Source organism: Tetrao urogallus (genome assembly GCF_951394365.1).
Source record: "Tetrao urogallus genome assembly, chromosome: 6".
Taxonomy (NCBI): Eukaryota; Metazoa; Chordata; class Aves; order Galliformes; family Phasianidae; genus Tetrao; species Tetrao urogallus.
Window position 1 is genome coordinate 40,062,562 of NC_136819.1, and position 22,407 is coordinate 40,084,968.

General features: G+C 39.3%; 1 protein-coding gene across 6 annotated transcripts in view; it reads left to right on the forward strand.

The window, feature by feature from the left end:
• Positions 1 to 22,407, forward strand: part of NRXN3 (neurexin 3) — a gene marked incomplete at both ends in the record, with an annotated part of 895,090 nt that overhangs the window by 261,940 nt on the left and 610,743 nt on the right. For 3 of the 6 annotated variants that reach the window (XM_079537660.1, XM_079537661.1, XM_079537662.1), the window contains 2 exons: positions 12,293 to 12,496; positions 19,830 to 19,856. In XM_079537660.1, coding sequence (XP_079393786.1) covers positions 12,293 to 12,496; positions 19,830 to 19,856 — 231 coding nt within the window. The remainder of the gene's footprint in view (positions 1 to 12,292; positions 12,497 to 19,829; positions 19,857 to 22,407) is intronic. The other 3 variants (XM_079537663.1, XM_079537664.1, XM_079537665.1) reach the window with 1 other exon arrangement.

The window sequence follows — 22,407 nt, forward strand, 5'->3', positions numbered from 1 at the left end:
GAAGAAAAAGGTTACTGGAACTCCCTTCTCCATGCATTTAAATCTTTGAGTTCTGGATGGAAGGTTTGGACTGGCTGCTATTCTATGTAAACTCATCCTCTGAATGCTAGTCTATGCACTTCAAAGATGTTGCACCACAGCCCTAGGCATTTTGAGATAGGCTTGTAAACAGTTGAATAAATACATGAATTTGCATAATTATAGCCAGTGTTTTGGACTATGAATTGCTAACTCTGTCCTTACCAAGAAATGCTGGTTTTGTAAGAGAACAAACTGCATTTGATAGTGTTTGCAGTCAGAGAGGAATATCTCATGGAAGTTCCTCTAACTGTCCAAACAAAGAAATTCTGTGTAAATTGAGTTACCATTAGTACAGAAGCACCATACATGCGTATGTCAATTCTCTTTTTTTGTTCCCTTTTAAAATTTAAAATATTTTACTACATAAACATATTTGTTTGCAGGTACCAGAGTCATACAGGGGAATTCAGTCTGCAGGAGATCATATTTTCAAAAGGCAGTGCCTGTTATTTGCTTGAAAGTAGGACTTAATTTCTCATATCTGCTAGTGAAATTTACATGCTTACATCCCTTACCTAGGCCTTCATGATCTTGGCAGTATCAACTGCCATCTCATGCCAACTGTTAGTTTCTGCTTCTGTTTTCCTCTTTATTATGGTTGTAATAATTGGCCAGTAGTTGTAATTAGCTGGATAAGAAGCCCTGGCCATTGCATCTCTGCTGATGACTTCATTAGGAATAGGAATGGATGGAGCCTGTGGGACCCCTGTAAATTAGTGTCATCATTTCTGCACTGTCTGTGCTGCACCATTGCTCTCAGGCATCCGCCCTAGACTGGTGGCTCTGCAAATGTTTTTAGGGAAAGCAGCAGCTCTGTAATAGATAAGAAGACTCTGAAAGGACCTTTCTACAGGTTCTGCTATTATAAATGCTGTTTATTTTATCTTCTGTTTCAAGTTTGGAAGATTTAGTCTGAAATCCCATATTAAATGTTACCCTTCTAATTGCTACCTGCTCTGTTGTAGTGAGCTTTCTCCAGAGATGACCTACTGCCAGCCCTTTTGAGTGCTGTGAAGCTCCTCTTCCTACTAAGCTGTTGGCCTTACATTAGTTATAAGTAGTTACTCTGATCATCAGCCTATGTATATTCAGCATGGCTGTCCTTGACCTCTCACTTCTGGGCCCTCTTAAATTTGAGATTTCCTAGGTTGAAGAATAATTACATTTTCAAAAACACTGTGGTGTGCGATTTTGGTGTACAAGTTTAGTCTATGGTTTATAGACCCATGTTTTCCCTCTATTCAGTTTCCTTTTGAAGCACTTCTTCCATGACTTGCCCAAGTTCGAGGTTTACTGGCTGTCAGATGAAAAAAAGGAAGAAAGAAAATGGAATTTTGTTTGGTTTATGATGTGCACATTGCTTAAGCCAACAGCCAAAGGCAAAATATAATTTTCGAAAGTCACAACTGAGGGGAGGTTAACTGTTCTTTTACAAGAAGTAACACATTTAGTTCATACCATAGCTTTCCTTTCCAAAGATGATAGGCTAATGATAACAGTCCTTCTAGTGGGTTTCCCAGATCTACGGATTTTATAGCAGAGTCCATACCTCCTGGAAATTTGGGGAAAATAAGTTGAGTACTGTGAGCGACCCATAGAATCCTCATGTGGAAAATTAAGCCTCTTAAGTTTCACCTGAGATTCAGGAGCCAGTGTGAGATGCTGACAGTTTGTTCAGTGAAAGCATACCAGCTTGTGGGCAAAAGGACAGAAGGCACAGGTGGATTATGTTAGTCTGCCATAGTATGCTTCTGACTGTAATTCTGATGAGATAATTCAGCAGGGGTAAATATTTACCCAAGGATCCAGAGTGCCTGCAAAAGAACCACGTTTTGAATCTCCTGTTTCTTCGAATCTTCTGTTTCTCCAGTCATGACAACATGCTGTAAGCATTATTGCCATTAATATTATAATACAGGAGGCAAAATCTTTTCCAGCTCAGGGGTCAGCAGCAATTTGCAGGTGTACTATGATGTCTGAAACATTTCAGTGTCCAGTAAAATCAATGCATTGTGGCACTTGCCATAGAATAACCCTAGTTAAAAGGGATTTCTGGAAGCCAATTGCAATTGCCTATTTGAAGTAGGGCCAGCATCAAAAGTAGAATAGGTTGTTCAGGTCTTCAGCTCTTCAGAGTTTTGAAAATTTCCAGGGTGGAATTTCCACAGCCTTCCCTAGTGTTTAATCACCTTCCATGTGTAATTTTTTCCTTTTAATTTTCTGTAATTCCCCTTACTACAAATCATCCTCTGCCTTTTTCTTACACTGCATACCTCTGAGATGAGGCAAGCTGCATGTTCACTGTAATCCCTTTTTCTTTGTGAACATACTGAAAACACAGTGATCATGCGCTTCAAGAAGCTTGACAGTACTGTGAAAGAGGACTTAGAGCTGTTGGAACTAAAGAGAAGTCACATAATTTTCTAAACCCTGTCACTCATGTAATGTAAACTCTCAGACCCTCATTCTAGCAGCAGATTTCCTTACACTTACCCCACTACACTCCTAGTCTTTGAAGAACAATCCTTCTGTTCTAAACCTTCTTGCAAGAAATTTCTTCCCAAACAGTTGCACACAGCTTTGTAAATGTTAGAGTGACATTTGGAGTAAGCTTGAAGAGCTCATGTACTTCTCCTTGGTTCCCCCGCGTCTCTGCCAATCTTCAGTATGGCAATACAGCCTCTCACTCTTCACCTCCCAGGGCTAGCACTAACATTTACAAGCTACAGTCTCTGTCTGCAAATATTTCCACTATGCTGCTCAGTGTTGTTTCAGCTCCTCCACGGCCCAGATTACACATTTGCAGCCTGAAGAAGGGAGAGGTGAAGTTTATCAGATAACATTTACATTTCATTATGAATTAAGGTTGTTTGTTTGTTTGCTGTTAACTCACTACATGACAATGCCTCACCCCCATAGTTAGCTTCTCTTCTGTGTGTGACCATGGCAGGAGGAGAGAAAGCACATAACAATCCCGATGCTCGTGGAAATTGGTAGAGTCTTCTCTATATGATAGTCACTAATTTGCATCAGGAGCTGAAAGGCTGGTTCATTATAGAAGTTACATCAAAGTGAGGACCCAGAGTGCCAAGCCTTTTGAGGTCTAGTAGTAGAGGGGGTTTTATAATCCCGTCTCCACATATGTCTTCTCAGGATCAATTTAAAATTTAGAATGTCTCTCCCGAACTTTTTGTTGTAGGTGATTGAATACCTGATGGGATTTTCCTTTGTAATGATGGGAGTTTCACAGGTTTACTTAGATTCTTGAGATTTTATCCACTTTGAGCTAAAGATTATCAGAGTACTTTACTCAATGTGGGTATTACACAACCTCATTTTAGTACTAAGTTAGAAAAGCACGTGGTTCATTTTGGATTCATGTAAAAAATTTGGGGTAGTTCTGAAAAAAAATAAATATCAGAATTTCTGCTGTTGCAGTCATTTAGATGTCTTAACTTTATCAACTGAGCTAATTTTTTTCTCTGAAGAGAGTTTATTAGAGTACTTGTGCTAAACCCTGCACCTTGATACACCTTGGGGCTGTTAATTTGCCTTTTTTACCTCTTCTACTTCCATTTTATTGATACATAGGTAACAATTTTTCCTACAGTAATTTGATGTTTTTGCTTGTGTTTGGAAAAAAGAACTTAGGAAACAGGAAATAAATAATATACTGAAACAGGGAGGAGATAGTGGTATTGCAAAGGAAATGGTAAATAGGATGTTTATTCTATTCTGACTTTCAAGGTAAATAAATAGGTTTGGTTTGTAGTTCAGATGTTCTTCAGGAACTTCTTATTTTATTTTATCCCAGCAGCATTTCTAGGCTATTTTCAGACTTAAGTGTTTGTTGAAAGTCTTGAAATGTTTCAAATAATGCTGTGCAATACATTTTGCAAGGTTTTGAAAAGACACATTTGATGAAAAATATTCATCCAGATGTCATCTGGTCTATGAAACCATTTGCTAGCAATTTTTGTCTGTAGCTATGGCCTTATAAGTGACAATTATTATTACTGCTCCACCAGTATTCTTGCATCCCTGAAAATGTGATGAATGCCTTGAAGCTTGCTCTGTTATCTCTCTTGTTTGCTGCTCATTTGGAAATATTTTGTACACATTGTACTGATAAGGCTGTCTTATGTAATTATTCTACTTTTTGTGCTTATTTGGTCTTAACTGACATGCACTATTCAAATTTGGGGCTTTTAAGTTTAAGACAGTAATATACAATTCAGAGATACTGGAAAACAGAAGAGGCAACTTACAGAAAATAAAAACTGGAAGTTGTTGAGTGAATGGGATTTACTTTAGAGGAGTTGGGAGCAATGGTATGCAGAGCTTCAGTGTATGAAGGTCCTTCTGTAAAGTAGATAGATATCTACTGTAAAGTGGAAAGATAGGAAAGTAGACTAGGAAAATAAGTGATCATCTTTATTTGAAGAAAAGAGAAATTGGGATTAATGTTACAAAAATACTTTGATCTATGAGGTAGTTATGCACCAGAAAAAACAGTCCAGGTTCCTTACAATTCTGGTGTTATGGCTCTAACAACTGCTTTATCTTCATGAATTTTCAATGCATAATAGCTAATGCAAATGCTATTGACATCTTGGCAGGCTGGAATCTTTAAAGCAGAACAGCTTTGTTCTTGCTAGTGCAATAAACCTACAGTTGGTGATTAGTGGTACTATTTGCAGTGAATTTTGCTAGACTAATAAAACTTCATCTTATTTCTAATGGTTCCCTTTAGGTGAATATTTTGTTTTGTTTTCTGTTACTGTCCTTGCAAATGCTGGTGAATTGCATTTACATCCCTTCTAGTTATTCATTCCTGTTTGATGGGCTAGATGGGGTGAGATCTGTGGCACTTTCATGGGAGGCATTCAAGAAAAACGCAGTTTGCAGGAAAAAGTGTTGTTGCGCATATAGCAGACATGGGCTTCTTTTCTGGGCAAGGGGAGGAAAAGGACTAAAGCACTGCTGGCTCCCCACCACCAGAGCCCTGCTGAAGGCACCCCTGGGGTCTGCCTGCCCCGGTGCCTCTGCTACCCTGCCATGGCACTGTTTCAGTCCCTCAGAGCTTCCCACACCCTGCACAGGCTCAAGGCCAAACGTTGGCCTCAGAGCTATCAGCCCCAGCCTCAGGGAGGACACTGCAGGACTCCAGCTCCTGCCACTCTGCCCCTGCAGCTGTGGGCCTGCTCAGCTTTGCTCTTGTCCTTGCCCTCTCACTGTTGCCCTGCCCAGTGATCACTGTACTTGAGCCTGGGTCTGACTAGCTGATAGACCTCCCAACTTGACCTTGGACCTCCCATATGGCAATGATGTTGCCTTGATTGGACCTGGCCACCATCTGCAGGCCTGTCAGGTTTCGCGTGGCTCCTGGCTTCCAGGGAGAAACCCTGCTCCTACCTCTATGTGACATCCAAAGTCATAGCTGCCTGTGAGCATATAAATTCCCATTACATTTTTTTCCACAAAAATAGGAGCATTAACTCTTGTGTCATAGTAAGATTGCAACCTAAATCTTATATTCTTGCTCCCCAAACTTCCATTGTTTCCACCTAGGCAAAACTCTGTTTTCTTTCTTAATCTATTATGCAGGTAGGCTGCATACTTTAAATAAGCTCCTGCACTTTGTTTTTGAGGAAACAAACCTTGCAGCTGTGGGATCAAGCCTTGCTTTTTTGTGCATGTTGGTGATTGTTTTGGATGATGGTAATTTATTGTGCTTTTTGCTGAATGGGAATGTCTGTTAACGTAATTTCCTTGAAGTTTGTAAGATACAACTAAAAATGTTTTTCTTGACACTGAACTAAGTCGAAACTCTTCCTGTTCTTGGTGCAGTGTTTGAGCAGTTTGAGCAGTTGGGTTAGGCCCCCAGAATCTCTGTACCTCCCTGTGTTTTCTGTGAGTATACAGGGATGCTTCTGTAAGTCTTTCTTTCCATCTGATGAAACAGATGGGACCTGCTAGAGGTTAACGGAAAAGTTTGTGGACAGATCTTGGCTAGCTTTTTCTCTGGCTTAATGATCTCCCATTGGAGATGAGTGGTTGTGAGTAGCTGTAACTGAGTCCTGCTTCTTGACCTACCAACTTGTAAAAACTGTGGCTTCCTTGTGGATGACCAGCAGGCACTGAGTCAGCAGTGTGGCAGGGCAGCCATCTGGCAAGCCTGCTCAGGACGCCCCACTCAATATGCTGGCACCAAGAGACTGACTGAATGCTATGCTGCTTTTACAAGTGGGTATGGATAGCATGTAGGTTCAGTCTTAAGGGTGATTCAAGCACAGCTGTATGTTCTGTAGATAGCACCATTCTCTCCTGGTGCTCCTGGTTCTGCAATTCTAGCAGTAAGAGCAGGTAAAATATGCATTTACCTTGAAATACAGAAGAAATTTTTCCAGTGTAAAAATGATTTATAAAGAGATGTTTTCAACTGTTCATTTTTTATAGCTCACTTGTATTTTAAAATCCACGTGACGCAAACTTTGTTGTAGCTTAGTCCAAATTATGCCAGGTGTAAACATGCATCCCCTGGGTCATTCAAGGATGTACATCCTCAGTCCAAAGGCTTGGCTCGTTGAAACTTGTCTGTATGGAATCTACTTAGACAGGATTGAGAATTGTAGGGTTTTAGGCCTTCTTTTCTTTCAGTTGTGTGGGTTTGTTGTTGTTTTTAAGTATTATGTTGATTTTCGAATAATCAAGGCTGTTTTTATTTGTGGCCATGTGTCTCCTAGCAGGTGTATGAAAAGACTGATGTTTGCATGGGAATGGAAAGAGATGTGCTGCATACTCACTGGAAAGCTTTTTCTGGCTTGTGGATAGAAAGCTCTGGCTCTCTTTCTTAAAGGAAATCTTGAAGGATATTTGAATTTTTGCAGGAAAGTGGTATTGTGTAGTCTGTATTTCCTGTAGTTTTGAACTCTTGGTCCTTGCTATTATGCATCTCCAACTGCTAATGCTTTTCTCTAGAAGCCCTGCTCAGTGGGAATGGGGAGGAACGGCTGATTCTCCCAAATGGAAATGTATGAGGAATGCACAGTGTGCCCTGGTTTACTGTCATTAATCACTTCAGCTGAACTTTTAATAAAGAGGTGTTTTTTCCTTATTCTTTCGTCATCTTTTTGGAGACTTCCAGAAAAAAGAAAGCTCTTTTGTAGTCTGGGAGACAAGGGAGAAACCACAAGGAAGAACAAGGCACTATGGGAAAGCTGAAAAGGATGGAAAGCCAAAAAGAATGGAGATTAATACAGGAGAAAGGTTAGAAACCAAGATCACGAAGAGATATTGAATATTTTTCTGTCTCTGTATTGCAAGAATATGTCTGTTGCAACCTCCCTAGAATGCTTATGCAGAGCTTTGTGGTGAAGCAGCAGTAAATTGCTCCTTTGGATGGTAAGTGCAAAATTAAAGCTGGCAGGGTCTCAGAGCACAAGACTGGGAAGCTAATTGCTCCTAATAACATATCGATTTTCACAGATCTCTGGCATTATGTCAGGGCAGTTTTGAACTAGCACCTGGTTTCTTCCTCTTTCCATCTCCAAGCGAATAGCGGTGCAGCTTCTGGCTTTGAGATCTGGTAAATGCAACTCTAGATCTTTTTGTCTACAGTGCAGGTCCCTGCAACATGGGTGAAATCTTTTGTGCTGCACATTGCTCCAAATATAATGGCTACCCTGAAAGTAGACAGGTGGAAGGAATGTGCATATATTTTAACTTGAATAACTATGTGCTTATATTTTAACTTGATTAACTAACTGCTGCTTGTATTCATGGTGCTGTACAGAAGTGTTACAATCCCTTTGCTGCAGTTGACTAAAGACAATCAAATGGATGCCTGTTTTCAGGCAAAAGTTGCCAGCACAGGAGAACTGAGGTCACCTAGTTGTTGCCAGGTTACATTCAATCGTCAGCAGATTTTCTGTATGTGTTGCTTAGCGATAATGTGCCATCCTTGTGTTTTGCGGACTGCTGTTAGGACAAGGAGATATGATTTATTTCTGTGATTGCTACTAAGCAATACCTCCCTCTGAAGGACTGTTCTTACAGTTAGAGGGAAAGCTCTGCTTGCAAGGAAGTGTGCTGAAAAAGCTTACAGATACTTCAGATGGTGAAGACTTTAAGGTGAGAATGAAATTTCTTAGATTTAGAAGATGTCAAGTGCTTAGGTACTCTAAACTGGGACAGGCTCAGGTCAGCAGAGGGCACACACAAGGGCAGAAGGTCATCATCTCACATGGTTGCATAGAAGCTGTTTCAACTATTTCAGGCTATTTGATTTTATCTGCATAACATTTGCAAGGATTCAGTGCAGTGCTATATTTATATCAGAGAAGAGACATTAACTGAAACTGAAGTAATACCTGATTTAGGGTACTACTGAATATCAACTGAAACACTGTCTTGATTTTTAAATTAATTTTGATTATCGATTCCAATTGGAAATTTACTTTCAGCTTTCCTCTGTCTGGTTTGTCTCTATTAATTCTAAACTGACATGGCTGTTAGTATGGTGACTGGAACTATGCTGAGAACCCTTAGGTCCTCTGCATTCCATACACAGAATGCTATGGGCAGGGTTTAGGAAAGGATACCTAGAAGAACAAGCAAGGAGTTCAGGAGGTGGGAAGGAAAGATTTTGCTCAGTGTGAGATCTTTTTTTTGCCTCCTACATTACATTTTTCCCTGGGGGCTCCTCCTGCTTTATCTCACTGTGTAATTCATTCCAAGTACAAGCCATGCTTATAGAATTTGAATTTGGGGTTAATTTAGGCATCAGTGGCTTTCTTTTTTTTTTTTTCTCTGACATTTTTGAGTTCAGATTTTAATTCAGAAACTATTCAAAACATTAGGTTCTAGATTTTTGTGCCATCTTCAGCAATTATGGGTGTTCTTCATATTAGTCTTACACAAATATAATAACAGTTCACATTTCTTGTCTGTGGACAGTAATTTTCTGTCAATGGAATCAGTGGACCTGAAGGGCACAAATGCATTGTTTTAGAAGGGAAGAAAGTCATTATTACCAGTCTTTTGATTTGTTGTTTTACAGTGTCTGCAGAAAAAAAAAAAAGCATGTATATTTCCAAAGTACCCATGGCATGGCTTGGTGAACAAGAAAGCAGCAGAGCTGAGGTGTTGTGTCAGCGACCCCCACTCGTGGTCCTGATACTCTCCAATTCCTTTACCACAGCTACTCTGGTGTGAGGGCACACAACTTTTTCATGCAAGGCACATCTGAGCTGAAGGCATCAAAAGAGCCATTTCATGCTTGACTGCATTTTCTAATACAATCCACACAGAGAGGTGAGAGAGCAAGGAGGGGTTTGTGTGTACATATGCATTGACTTTGAGTATATGTATAGTGTACAGTACATTTGGTTCCAGCTTGCAGCTGTGGGTGGCAAGAAAGAGTTGTAGGCGTGAGGGGGAATAGAATTGCACTTTGAAAAGTAGGAAACCCCCCCCACCTTGAAATAAAAATCTTTCTTTACAGCTCGTTCCGACTGTTTCTTGGCCAAGTAAAGATGTGAGTTTCCTGGGCAACACTGACAGCTGGTGCCCAGAAGGTGTATGTATGGCTGATTGGGCGTTGCATGTAAAGCACTTTGCGCGTACAGACCATGACAGTATGTGGAGAATGCAGCTCAGAACACTTGTGAATAAAGATGTTGTTCACAACTGTAATTTTTTAATGGTGCTCATAGAGAAGTTTTCTTTTTAATGAGCTTGTATGTCCCATGACCAGCGGAGGTGCTGCATGATGTATATTAGTATGATGGGTTGCTGCACCAGTGCTGCACCCAACCACAGTGATCCCCGTCAAATGTTTCATAACCATATAATTGTTTACCACTTATTTTGCATATTTATTACTACACTGCATTACTATTTCTAGCCACTGTGGATCCTTTCCAGCATGGACTTGGAAGAACTTGACATGTTCTTTACTTTCCTGTCCAACTCTCTTACTCTAGCACCAAACATTCAGGCCTTGAGAGGACTATAAGAGTTAGCTCTAATAAGCTTATTGTTTTCTTCTAAAAGTTCCAGTCCCATCAGCATGAGGGGGTCAGCTGATGATGTGAAAAATGAAGATGTCTAAGAAGAACATCTATATTCCAAATATTTGTTGTTTCAGTTGGTACTGTGTTTTCTTTTCTTGTGTAGGTAGGGAGGCTGGTGAGAATCTCGGTAAGAGTGCTATACAGAGTAATCCCTTCATGTGTCTAGGGAGTTTAAATCAGTCTTTTTTTTTCTACTTCTGGGATTTTTATTCATAGCTTTGTTGTAAAAGTCCTACATGGAGTAATCTACTTATCTGCCTTTGGGAGGAAATGGTTCTGGGGAAAAGGGATGCTCTGATTCATACATTAATATATTTATGCAGATTTGTAAATTTTGCTGGTAGAAGTGCTTTAGAGCATATGCACAGACTGAAACAATGATTGCCATGCCGTACTGGTTGCTGCACTTCTTTCACAAGACTTTACCCCTTCAAAGAAGACTTTTGGTTTTCACAGGCAAAGTCCTGAACAAATGGAGAGCATTAAGTACTGGAACTCCTTTCCCACTAGACTCAATTTTCTTTGATATCTTCTTCGGAGGGGACAGAAAAACGTAATATCATTCCTTTTTTCCCTCCCACGCTCCTGCCTTTTGTTCTGCCTTGATCTCCTGCCATTTCCAGTGTTTGAATTACACTTAAACTTGATGTGGATTTTGATTTGTTCTTTTCATCATTTGCATTGCACTGCCACCAGTTGTGACAGCAGAGTTCCAGAAAGACTGTTAGTAAGGAGGAAGAAAAGCTCCTTCAAAACAGTACAAATCTGGTGTGGGAAAAACTGTTAGGAAACCTGTTCATGCTTGCAGATATTTGTCTGCCAGATTACAACAGAACTCTGAAAAAAGATCAAATGATTACAAGTAGGGTGGATCTATGAACTCAATATTAAATAGCATTTCCTATGACCAACGTTTCATTTTTGCACTCTACAACTTCTTGAAGGGAAGTTGTGGTGAAGAGGGGTTTGGCCTCTTCTCCCAGGCAATGAACAGGACCTGGGGAAATGGCCGCAAGTTGTACTGGAGGAGGTTTAGGTTAGACATGAGGAAGAACTTTTTCTCTCAGGCAGTGGTCAGGCATTGGAATGGACTGCCAAGGGAGGTGGTGGCAGAGGCGCCTGGATGAGGAGCTACAAGAGATGGTTTAGTTTGTGGTAGCAATGGTAATGAGAAGACTGTTGGACTAGATGATCTTACAGGTCGTTTCCAACCTTGTGATTCTATGATTTTGTGATTCTATGATTATTCTTGAATAAAGTGTACCTGTAGAAGCTCTTCTTAGTCTAACTTAAATTTCGGAAACATATTTTCACTTTCCTGCTTTAGATGTTGTATGTTCCTTTTCATTGTGCTAGTTCTAATTATGTTTTTTTTTTTCACTTCTCTAAAATAAATTCTGTCCGCTGGAGAACTTTATAGGTCCTGTATTAATGATAATTCATATTTAACAGCTAGGCTTGCTTAATTTGATAAATGAAATTCCACTTCCAGAAACAATGGAACAAATACAGGACTTAATTCTCTCTTGCTTGTTTTGTATACCTCTTGTCTGATTTGCCTATTTAGGCCATGAGCAGCTTTCTAGATGCTACCATTGTCCAAGGTTTGCATGCAAGATTGATTGTTGATGGACTGTGTAGCCACAGACTATAACTGTATATGGTTTCTCTTTTCCTTCAAAGTCCCAACAATGGAATGAAATTCCTCGCTGAATAAGCAACAACTTTTAAGTGCACCAGAAATAGAGATTGCATTTTCTAAGGCAAGACTGAATGCCTTAGGAGCAGTGTTTGAACTGTTCACTCCAGGAAGTGCTAGAATAGGCTGAATTAATGGAGAAGATTGCATTTTCTGGAAGATGTGAAAAATGGAGTCTGTCCTATCTCATTATCTCAAAAGGGCCCAAAGCTAACACACTTATCTTTATTTTTCCTGCTTATACTTGTTATGTAGAGTTGCTGGACGCAGCTGAACAGTAGCTCTGTTCTACCCAGAATGATGTGCTGTTCCTGGAGTGTGTGGCAATTGTAAACAGAGTGCTCTGTAATAGATGTCAGGTTTCCTCAGGGGTGGAGATCATGTAGAAGTGTAACTTATTTTCATCTTTTTGAAATTATTTACTGATTCCTTACAGAGGCCTCTATCTTGAGCTATGATGGCAGCATGTACATGAAGATCATCATGCCCATGGTCATGCATACTGAGGCAGAAGATGTGTCCTTCCGTTTCATGTCCCAGCGTGCCTATGGGCTGTTGATGGCAACCACCTCACGAGATTCTGCTGACACTCTGCGTCTGGAGCTGGATGGAGGCCGTGTCAAACTAATGGTCAACTTAGGTATCGTATAAAAACCTCCCACTGCCTTCACTCTTAGTTTGGGCTTGTGGTTAGTGGTTTTTAAGATTATTTTGTTTAATTTCTGTTGGTTTGATTGGATTGGATTGATCACTAAAATAGCTGCTGAGACCTTCATAATTATATTCTATTGTGGAGGCATTGCTGCATGGAGATTTGCTGTTAGTTCTTTGTTATGAACAGTGTTGGTTTTAAAGACTTAAGTTTTTAAGTTTCCTTTCTTGGTCTGGGACTGGTGAGCTCTGTGTGAGACATGCTGCTTGGTCCATCTTTTGATCAGTTACATCCCTCATTCATACAGCATCACTCAAAACAGTCAAAGCCAAATGTGAGAATTAAGCAAAATGGATACGGTGGCAAGCAGAAGTCTTGTGAATCCTAAACCTTTTACAGAATTTGACGTTTGCTACAAATTGATCTTAAATATTCTATTTTGCTGAACTACAATTTATTTCTATTTCATAATTAGTTTATCTTTCAGCCTTTAGAGCTTTTAATATCTAGGAAAAAAGCCTGTATTTTTTGATAGTTTCTTTGACAAAATAAAGGCAACAGTAATGAAAGTGCATCCCCCCATCCCAAAAGGTTGTTCTGTCTCCTTAGAGTCACAGAAAACAATAAAAGACTATTAGAAACAAATTCAACAATAATAACAGTGAAAAATTTTGAGAGGCAATGAATGAGCTGTTTGATTATCCACTTTCTTACCAGTGAATGACAAGTAGCCTCCTTTTTAAAGAACATAAGCACAGGAGGTGAAGTTTACTTTCATTTGCACTGATGCAACTTGTTGCTTCATGTCAATCCCACAATATAATTAAGAAGAGATTCTGGATCAAAAGGCAGAACTATCATGTATAATGATTATGGAAAATGTGAAGTCCAGGGTACTTTATGTAAAGATGTTCAAGGTCTGCAAAATCTTGTGCCAGTTTTCAAAATTCCAAACCCCACAGGAGCAAGCTTCCACATTATTTTGAGCTAATAACATTAGCATCATGAAAGTCCCACTATGCTGATATCAGGAGCAAACTGTGTAGTGATTTTGTAGAGTGCAGCAGTGTTTTTCTACCCATACCTGTAGTAATGGCTCTTGTTTTTAAGCTCATATCCTAGGTAGATATTATAAATTTATCAAGGACTTTCTGTGCCCAGTTGAGCTTGAGGGATGATTTTAAGGTTTCTTATCCTTACCTGGGAAATATGTTGTCCAGTAACTGGCCAGCTTGTTTTAAAAACTTACATGTAGTTTTTTGGGTTTTTTTTTTTTGTTTGTTTGTTTTGTTTTGTTTTTTTTTGCTTTTAATCTCATATAAGACTGTAGCTTTTGGGTTAGGAGAATAAAGAAGAGAAGATGCATTTAAGCCAGTTCATATTTATTAATAATAGTATCTGTCCAAAGGGTTATGGAAACTCATGTTATGAAAAGAAAATAAAATGAAAAAGGCAAAAGCAAACAAATGAAAGAAAACCTATGTGGTATGGTTTTGTTTGGAATACATATGCTTGCTCTTCTTAGCTCAATTGGAAAAGTTTAAATCACCACTGAGTGTCCAGATAGCTTAGGAACAGATGTGTACTCAGCAAGTAGCGGGCAGAAGAAATAGGTCAGTTTCAACTATGATAGTAGTTTCTCAAACAGAAACAGCACTGACACTGATCTCTCGCTGTTTCAACTTGTTGTAAGAGTGCTGAGATATTATGCAAAGAAGTGCTGCAAATCTAAGGTATTTTCCTTTAGTTGGGACTTTCTGCCTTCAAAACAGCAATGTTACCTTGCTGTTGGAGAAAGAGAGTTTAAGGAGGAGTGACCTTAACAGAGCCACTTAAATTCTGTTGTTTATTGGAAGTCACACCTGACTCTTTAAGGAGACTGATTATAGCCAAAATGTTACAAATAAGAACCAAGTCTTCATCATTTACTCCTGCCAAAATCCTCTTACTGGTGAGAAGTGTTAGGAACACCCTCTGAAGCTGATCATGCTTGGTGCTGACTAGCTGCATGTCACCATCCTCCTGAGCCAATGACAACCAATGACATGCGTGTGTAAACAGAGACTGTTTTGAGTGGTGAGTTATATAATTGTGCTTTTCTTATAAGTCATTTAAAACTATTACTAAGAATTGTCTCTTTCTTCTTCGATCTATTCCATTTGATTACTTGTTATCATTTGTGTGGTTATATAGGTCTTTCCTGTGTTGTTTTTTATTTTCTTTCGTTTTTTTTTTTTTTTTAATTATTATTATTTTTTTAACTCTTCTATGTATTTCAGTTGTAAAGCTTTCCCATACCCCATCAGCCATAGTAAATCAAAAGATGGTATTCAACCCTTCAAAGGCCTGAAGCCTGCGGCCCGCACAGCAAACAGCCCTGAGAACAGAGTGTACAGAGCAGCCTGCAGTGGCTGGCATATTCCACCACCTCCTCAACACACAGTGTTGTCCTGGCTTCAGCCAGGGGGATACATTGTACAGCAGGCATGGGTGGGCATGGGGGCTTGCTGTAGAAGATAGGAGGGATAAGAGCAGTGGTGAATAATTCTCTATGAAGGAGGAGTGAGGAACTTGTTTCAGACCTTTCCCATGTCAGTCCCTGAGGCAGTCCAGTCTGCGCGTTGACAGCAAGTTTCACAGTAGTTTGTTTGTTGTGTGAAGAAGTCCAAATATGATGCGGATCTCACTTCTGTTGATAAGGATTCTGAGGAAATGAGCGTACAGTGAAAGGAGTGAGAGAGAGAGAGAGAGATGAAGCAAATAATGGCTTGGAACATGCTTGGGAATCATTTCTGATGCTGGGATTTGCATAAAGGGAAAGAAATGGCTGGTCCAATAGAGAGATGCACCTTCACTTTGTTTTCCTCCCACTGGTGAATGGGAAGATTATAGTTTCACTGACTTTTGTTAAAGAATCTTTCAGTTTTGTTTCTTCTTGCTAGGCTCAGCTTCAGGGCACTAGTGACTAGAATAAATTCTGCCTACAACCGGTTAATATGAGTTCTCCTGTAAGTAAATGTGGCTATGCCTGTCTCCTACCTTTTCTCCTTAGGGTTTTCAAAGACATCTTTGTCTTTCCAAGATGTACAGATTTTTTATAATTCATATATAAAGACAGAGCATACATGTTTTCTGTTTTTCTTTTTTAAACATGCTTGAACTTTTACACCAAATACACCAAACTTTTGTGCAGGTCGTGCATGCAGATGTGCAAATGCGTACCTAGACATGCTTTTTTTTTAATAATCAACCCATACGGTGACTTTTGATATATATATTTTTATTGTAATAGATGGGAAAAAAATGTCTGTCATCTTCCCACTAATACTAACAGGTGGGTGCACAATCTGAGAAGTAAGAGAGACAAAGAGCTGCATTGTAGCATGGTGGAAGAGTGCACAGGGCCTCATCTGAGTTCTCCACAGGGGATAACCTAGAGTAAGCAGAAATTGTCAGGCCCTGATTATCTTGTTCTAGTCTTACTTTGAAGTGCTCTTCCATAACCACATGTGGATGCTCTTCAAAAGGAGCAAACATTTTATCCTCCCACAGCAAAGATGATCGATGGATTCAAGGAAAAAGACAGGCTTGGGCCTCAAAATTGCACATAATGTAAATATCAGCATTCTGTAGCACAAAGATACAGAACAGTGGTAAGAAACACAGATGCAATTACTGGAGACTTCATCAGTTCTGCTACTAATGTTATTCAAACAGTGAATCTTTAACATTAGTTAGCTGGAGTGAAGCTGTTTAACCTTTTTGCAAGGAGAGAGTCTTTTTCCCAGTTTCCTTGTAATGTGCTCTAGAAAACCTAACCTTGAAAGCAGCATCTGATTTACACTAGGAATAACAATTGAAGAAAGTAACTGTATAAGATCTTTTCAGGTCATCCTGCTCCCCATGTCCTTACAAAAATGAAGTTACTTTATGATTGTCCTCTAAACACCTCATTCAGTGGTAGGACTGGCTGCTTACTGGATTTGCAGCTGTTTAAGCACACTCATCTTTGAAGTCCAAAGAAAAGGAAACCTTTTTTTTAAGTCAGGAATACAACCATACCTCAACAAAGTAAATCACATCAGCAGAAGCTGATAACAATACTGAGAGCCATAGATGATAATTATCAAAAGTCTTACTGCACTGCTGGAGGACTCTCGAGCAGTCCTCTTAATTGTTCCTCAATTCTGCAGCTGCTGAGCGTGAACCCTGCCCCTTACTGTCAGGGAAAGCACCCTTAGCTTTGGCTTTTGAAGTGTTGTACTGTTTTAGAGGAAACCAAGTATTTCCTTCATTTCTAAAAACTGATGTAAGAAGGAAAAAACAGTTTCATGTATTAATGATTGTAACTTTGTTGTTGCTTTGGGCAAGGATCAGGATTAAGGAAATAGAAAATATTGTGCTTGTTCTTTCAGTGTAGCACGTTTGGCTTTTAATGCCTCTCTTCTCAGTGACTGACTTGAGATTCATTTTAGTTCATTTTCATCCAGAACTTCTGGGCAACTGCAGCTTCCATAGCTTGCCTGACAGCAATAGATAATGTCTTTCTCTACAAAGCGCTTTCAATTCTTGAAGGCTTGTTAACCAGATGGCTCCCTAGATATTCTAGTTTCTTCTCTTCTGGCAATTGCCATGGTATTGGAATACAGCAATATTACTAACTTCCATTAGTAAAGTGGAAAAGGCATTGGATCTTAGAGTACATCTACTTGGTGTAAAAAAGTGCTTTGTAGAGATAAGCAGTGTGGTGGACTGAGAGTCTTTGTGGCAGAGTGCGTCAGTGTTAGCCCAGGTGCAGGAGAGTGTGGCAGTGCTGGTGTAGTACCACAGGCAGATGTAGGAGCTTAGCTGCCAAGCAAGATCCTGCTGACCTAGCTGGACCAAGGCTGGTTCAGGAATTGATTCTTCTGGAGCAAGCTCAGGTGTTTTTTCCTGGCACTTTATTTTGAGTCTGGTGATCAGATAGTACCGTAATAGTTGTCAGGGCCACTCCCTCAGTGGCCTGGTCTCATTATCCTTTGAAATTGAAATCTACCAGTCAGGATAAGGGCTACACTGAAAATCAGTGTAAGACATCAGTCCCTTCAATCCCTTCACTCAGAGCAGACAGTGACTTAGAAGGCAGTTCTAGGGCATGTAGTTGTTTCAGTACTGCTTAAAAAAAAAAAAAAAAAAAAAAAAAAAAAAAAAAAAAAAAAAAAAAAGAGCAAAACTTCTCTGCAGAGATCAGAACCACAACAGTGGTTTTAGTTTCTGAATTCGATGAATGTTGCTGAGGACCAGCCGTGTTTCCCTTTACGGCACACTTAACTGTTCAGCCCATAAATCATTTCCCCGTTCTAGCTGTATCTGCCGTGATGCATTCACTTGCAGTGAGGTTCTGAAGTCTCTCTCACTCACTCTCTTTCAGGTTGTAGAGGCAAGGGTAGCTGATTTCCCAGCATATATGTAAGAGCTCCCATTAACCCATCTAGCTGCTATATGGGATATAGCCACCTCTGTATGGTGATTGTACCAATTGCTCCAGGGCTGTTTGCTCCCACTTTTCTGTTGCGGTTGACGACACATGACAAACCTAATCGCACAAAACCAAACCCAGATTTTCTCAAGGGAAGTTCTGGTTGAAAACAGATGCTTTATGGCTATGCTGTTCCTGATTGGTATACCCCTAACTTGTTACGACTCTATTTATAGATCCTTACTCTTTCTCATCTTCTGAGATTGCATGAAGCTGAAATAAGCTTGCGTAAGCTGCTGAAATAATTTTCCTATTCTTATAATAATTGTCTGAGTAAACACAGAATTGGCCCAGTTAAGCAGCAAACTGCTTTGTATTTCCCTGCCATTCTGTATAATCACTCTGGGCCATATCTCTGTAATACATACAACCATCTTTGCTGGTAAAACCTCAGTAACCTGGGTTTCTAGTAGCATGGTGCTGTTATTTCTGGCCTGATTTCCCAAGAGAAGGTCAGCATCACTCAAAATATGCAATAGCACCGATACAATAGCTTTCAACCACATTGGACACCACAGTAGAAGTTGTTCACAAGGCTGTAAGTAGGCATTTATAAATGTAGGATATTATGGGTCATATCCTGAGATATGCTGAGCATTAATGTGTAAAATTAAAGAAGCGATGCTCAGAAACCCTCTAGCTCAGGTTCCCCCACCTCCAGTCATTTTTCTTGTGCAGTTTTTCAGTTACTATTTATTAGGCTCTACAACCATAACTCTATTTTAATTTCCATATACCCCTTCTTCCTCCCTTGTCCATAATCTCTGAATGAAACAGGCGAGCAAAGATTCACAGATCTGCCACTCCACTGCCCATTTCATCTTCTCCCTGAACGTTATGAACATTCCTTTCAATCTTAGCATTCAGGCAGCAAGGTGAGGTTGGGCTTTGTGGAACTGGCAGGGCTGGGAACCTTTGAAAGAATTCCTCACGTCCCCCACCAAGTAGGAAAAAAATAAAAATAAAAGTAAAAATAAAAAAAATAGTATTCCCAATCTCCAGAACTAGCTGAAATCTGGGCTGGGCGTTCGTGCGGTTAGCTGTTTGCAAGTGGCCATTTTATGACAGGACACAACTGGGCAGTATATTAACCCTTTCCTCACCTGAATGGACAGTGTTAAATGTGCCTGTGCACATACGAAAAAGAGTTCTGGGCTGGCACGAGGGGACGTGAGTAGAGGGTCTGTCTTTGGGAGAGCTGGAAAGGGTTAAATATTGCACCAACAAATCTCATAGACTGATTCTACAGGTATTCTGTGTTGGACAGATGGTGTATTTATGCAATAACAATACAAACTAATTCAAAAGAATCCAAGTGTAAAGGTTGATTTTAAACTTCAAGCTTCTTAGAGAAATTGCTAAAGGTTTTTAAAAAGAGAAATTACACTGGAGTATGATTTGCATTTTAAGAGAGATTTTTTTGTGCTTAATTGTCAATTTTTTTTCTTGTAATTCACATCAGTTTTCATGGTCTGGAGTAGAAGATACTCTTAGATGCATAGTCTTCTATAAAAATAAAATGTTAAGTGTGGATATATATGTATATTGGTATATCTCTTTATACATATGTGTGTATATATATGTTTACATATATATATATATTTATGTAACAAATATTTATGTAGAATATACTGTACATATACATCCACTTCTGAACTTGTACAGACCGTATATAAATATAAAATGGCCACATCTCTTTGCGTGTGTCTGTCCCCGGAAGGGTGGACTTGATTGTTTTTGGATGTCTGCAGCTGTTACCTTGAAGGATGCAATTTCATCTTTCATTTATTTTTCCCCATCTAGACTGTATCAGGATAAACTGTAACGCCAGTAAGTTTTCCCTCAAGTTTCATTTTGTTCTCTTTATATATATATTAAAATAACTTTATTTTCTTTGTGGTTTTATAAGCTGTTTTTCTTTTCTTTTCTTTTTCTTGCTTCTTTTTTTAAAAAAAAAGATCTTCTGAAATTGAGGGGTTGGGTAGAATATGAAGCTGTGGGGAGGAGGGAAGACTTTACGGTGATTATACATGAAAATTTTGTGTTAGGTCTCTCCAAGGAGGAGGTGAACTGTTATTTATTTCATAGCTTTGCAGAAGAACACCTGAAGAACCTGATGAGCTGATGTTATTTTTCACTGGTAACCTGTTGTCTTTATGAAAACTTTTTAAAGAGTCACATAAGCGTAACAACAGGTACTGTATGCACTTCTCCACTACAAAATGTCATGCATATTTAAAAACAAACATAAAAACATAATATTAAAAGACCATATCCAGTTTTATACTGTGATTGTACAAACAGTGTTTGCTTCAAATAATTGTTTGGTGTTGTTGTAGGCCTTGAACTAGCGTGTTTTTCTCACAGAATAAAGCTTGCAGAGAAGTGCGAAGAGCACTGGTGAAGAGCCTAGAAAACTAGATTTATGAAAAGTAGCTGAGGTTGTTTATTTTGGAGAGCAAGAAGCTGAGGGGAGCCCTCATCTACAACTACCTGAAAGCAGCTGAAGTAAGATGGGTCTCTTCTCTCAGGTGATAAGTGGTAGAACACAAGGAAATGGGTGTCATACCAAGCAAAGTTGAGATTTGACATTAGGAAGAATTTCTTCATGGAGAGGGTGGTCAAGCATTGGAATGGGCTGCCCAGAAGAGTGTGTGGAGTCCCGTCCCTCGAGGTTTTTAAGAGACATGTGGACATGGCACTAAGGGACATGTGTGTTGGGATGCAACAGGTCAGATTGATTGTTGGTCTTGAAAGTCTCTTCCAGCCTAGGTGATCTGATGAGTTGATGTGGGTTTTTTTTCAGAGACTGTGGTCTTTTTGTTTACCTGTCCAAGCTACTAGAAAAATGGAAAGAAGTGTGTTGCAGCTCTAAAGGCAGAGCTTTCAAGTAGAAGTGGAGTAATACACTACAAGGACAGTTGTACTACACTACAAGGACAGCACTGAGAGAACATTTTTGCAGAGCAGTTTCTTAACATATATTGTAACATTGTGTATTGTTAACAGGCAGCAATTTTTTTTATTTTTTATTTTTTTCCCCCCTATTCCATTTTGCTTTCCAAACCTGAAACATTATAGTTGTGGATTAGAGATCAGTTTTCCCTCCTGGCCACTTCCAGCTGATTCAGATCCTACTTTTCAGGAAAGTGGAAGCTATTAGTTTCTTGGTCTTGGGAGGTGGAGCCTGAAGTCAGGGACTGGTGATAAAGCGTTGACTGATTTGTGATTATTTTAGTTGTAAGCCCTGATGTGCTACAAGAACATGAGCATGCGTTCACAGCTTTGAAAACTGCATCCTTTTGTCCTATTGCAGTAGGAATAGTCCAGTATGACTCAAAGCTTGTCTGCCCTTGTTGATTTCCTTTTGCACTTCTAAGTTCAAACACTGTGTTTCAAGATGGAGTTGTCAATAGGAGAAAGGATATTAAATCTCTACTGAGATTGTCAGATTTCACCCAGCAATGATAGAGGGTATTTGCATAAAAAATAGAATATTTTTTATGTGCTCTTGATGCTTAGCTTCCCATAAATCTATTGAGAAACTTTTGCCATACTTCTTGTTTCTCTGTGTCATTTGAGCATCCATATCAGTTGCTCTGGTATCATCTGATGCTTTTGCCATCATCTTCTACTTTTAATGATAGTTTGCTATTAAAGTTTCATCTATAGAAGACTGTTTTCAGGCAGGAAAATAGCTTTAGTAACAAGGGGCAAAGGTCTGGTTTTCATGCAAAGCAAAACATAGCAGTAATTGGAATGAAAATATATATTAAAAAAAAAAAAAAGAGAATCCGATTATCAGATCAGTGGGAAAACAGTCTGAATCCAATATTTTTGTTAGTTTCCCTAGTATCAAAGCATTTGAATCATTTTGCTTCCTTGCATTTTTAATACTTGAGGCTGCTGCATTTCAGTCTTCCTCTGAAGGTTGATGATTATTTATTTATTTAAAAACACTTTGGATTTTCCTAATTTATTTTTTATGACGCCTCACTTAAAATGAACAGCCCCTCTCCTATTCCCTCCAACACCTTGTTTCCTTGCTGTGTGTTGTGGTGACTCAGGTCATCTGCTCTGCTTTCTGGAAGGAAACCTTCTGGGACTTGATTGATGGAAAATAGTAAATCCTTGCATGAATAAAATATGGTTAGGCAAGAATATAACACTGTAGCCATTCTTGTAGGGACACTGACTTGTGTGTGGCACATTTACTTGTGCAGAGGGAATTATCATCATGCAGATAGGTTTGCCCAGGTCTGTTGAAATAGGTAGAAGTGTTTTAAATTAACTTGATGAATAGGATTACCAATTAGTTGAAGAAGTTCAGGCCAAGCAGTCACCATTGCTAACTGAATGTAAGGATCTGATTCCTGATTTT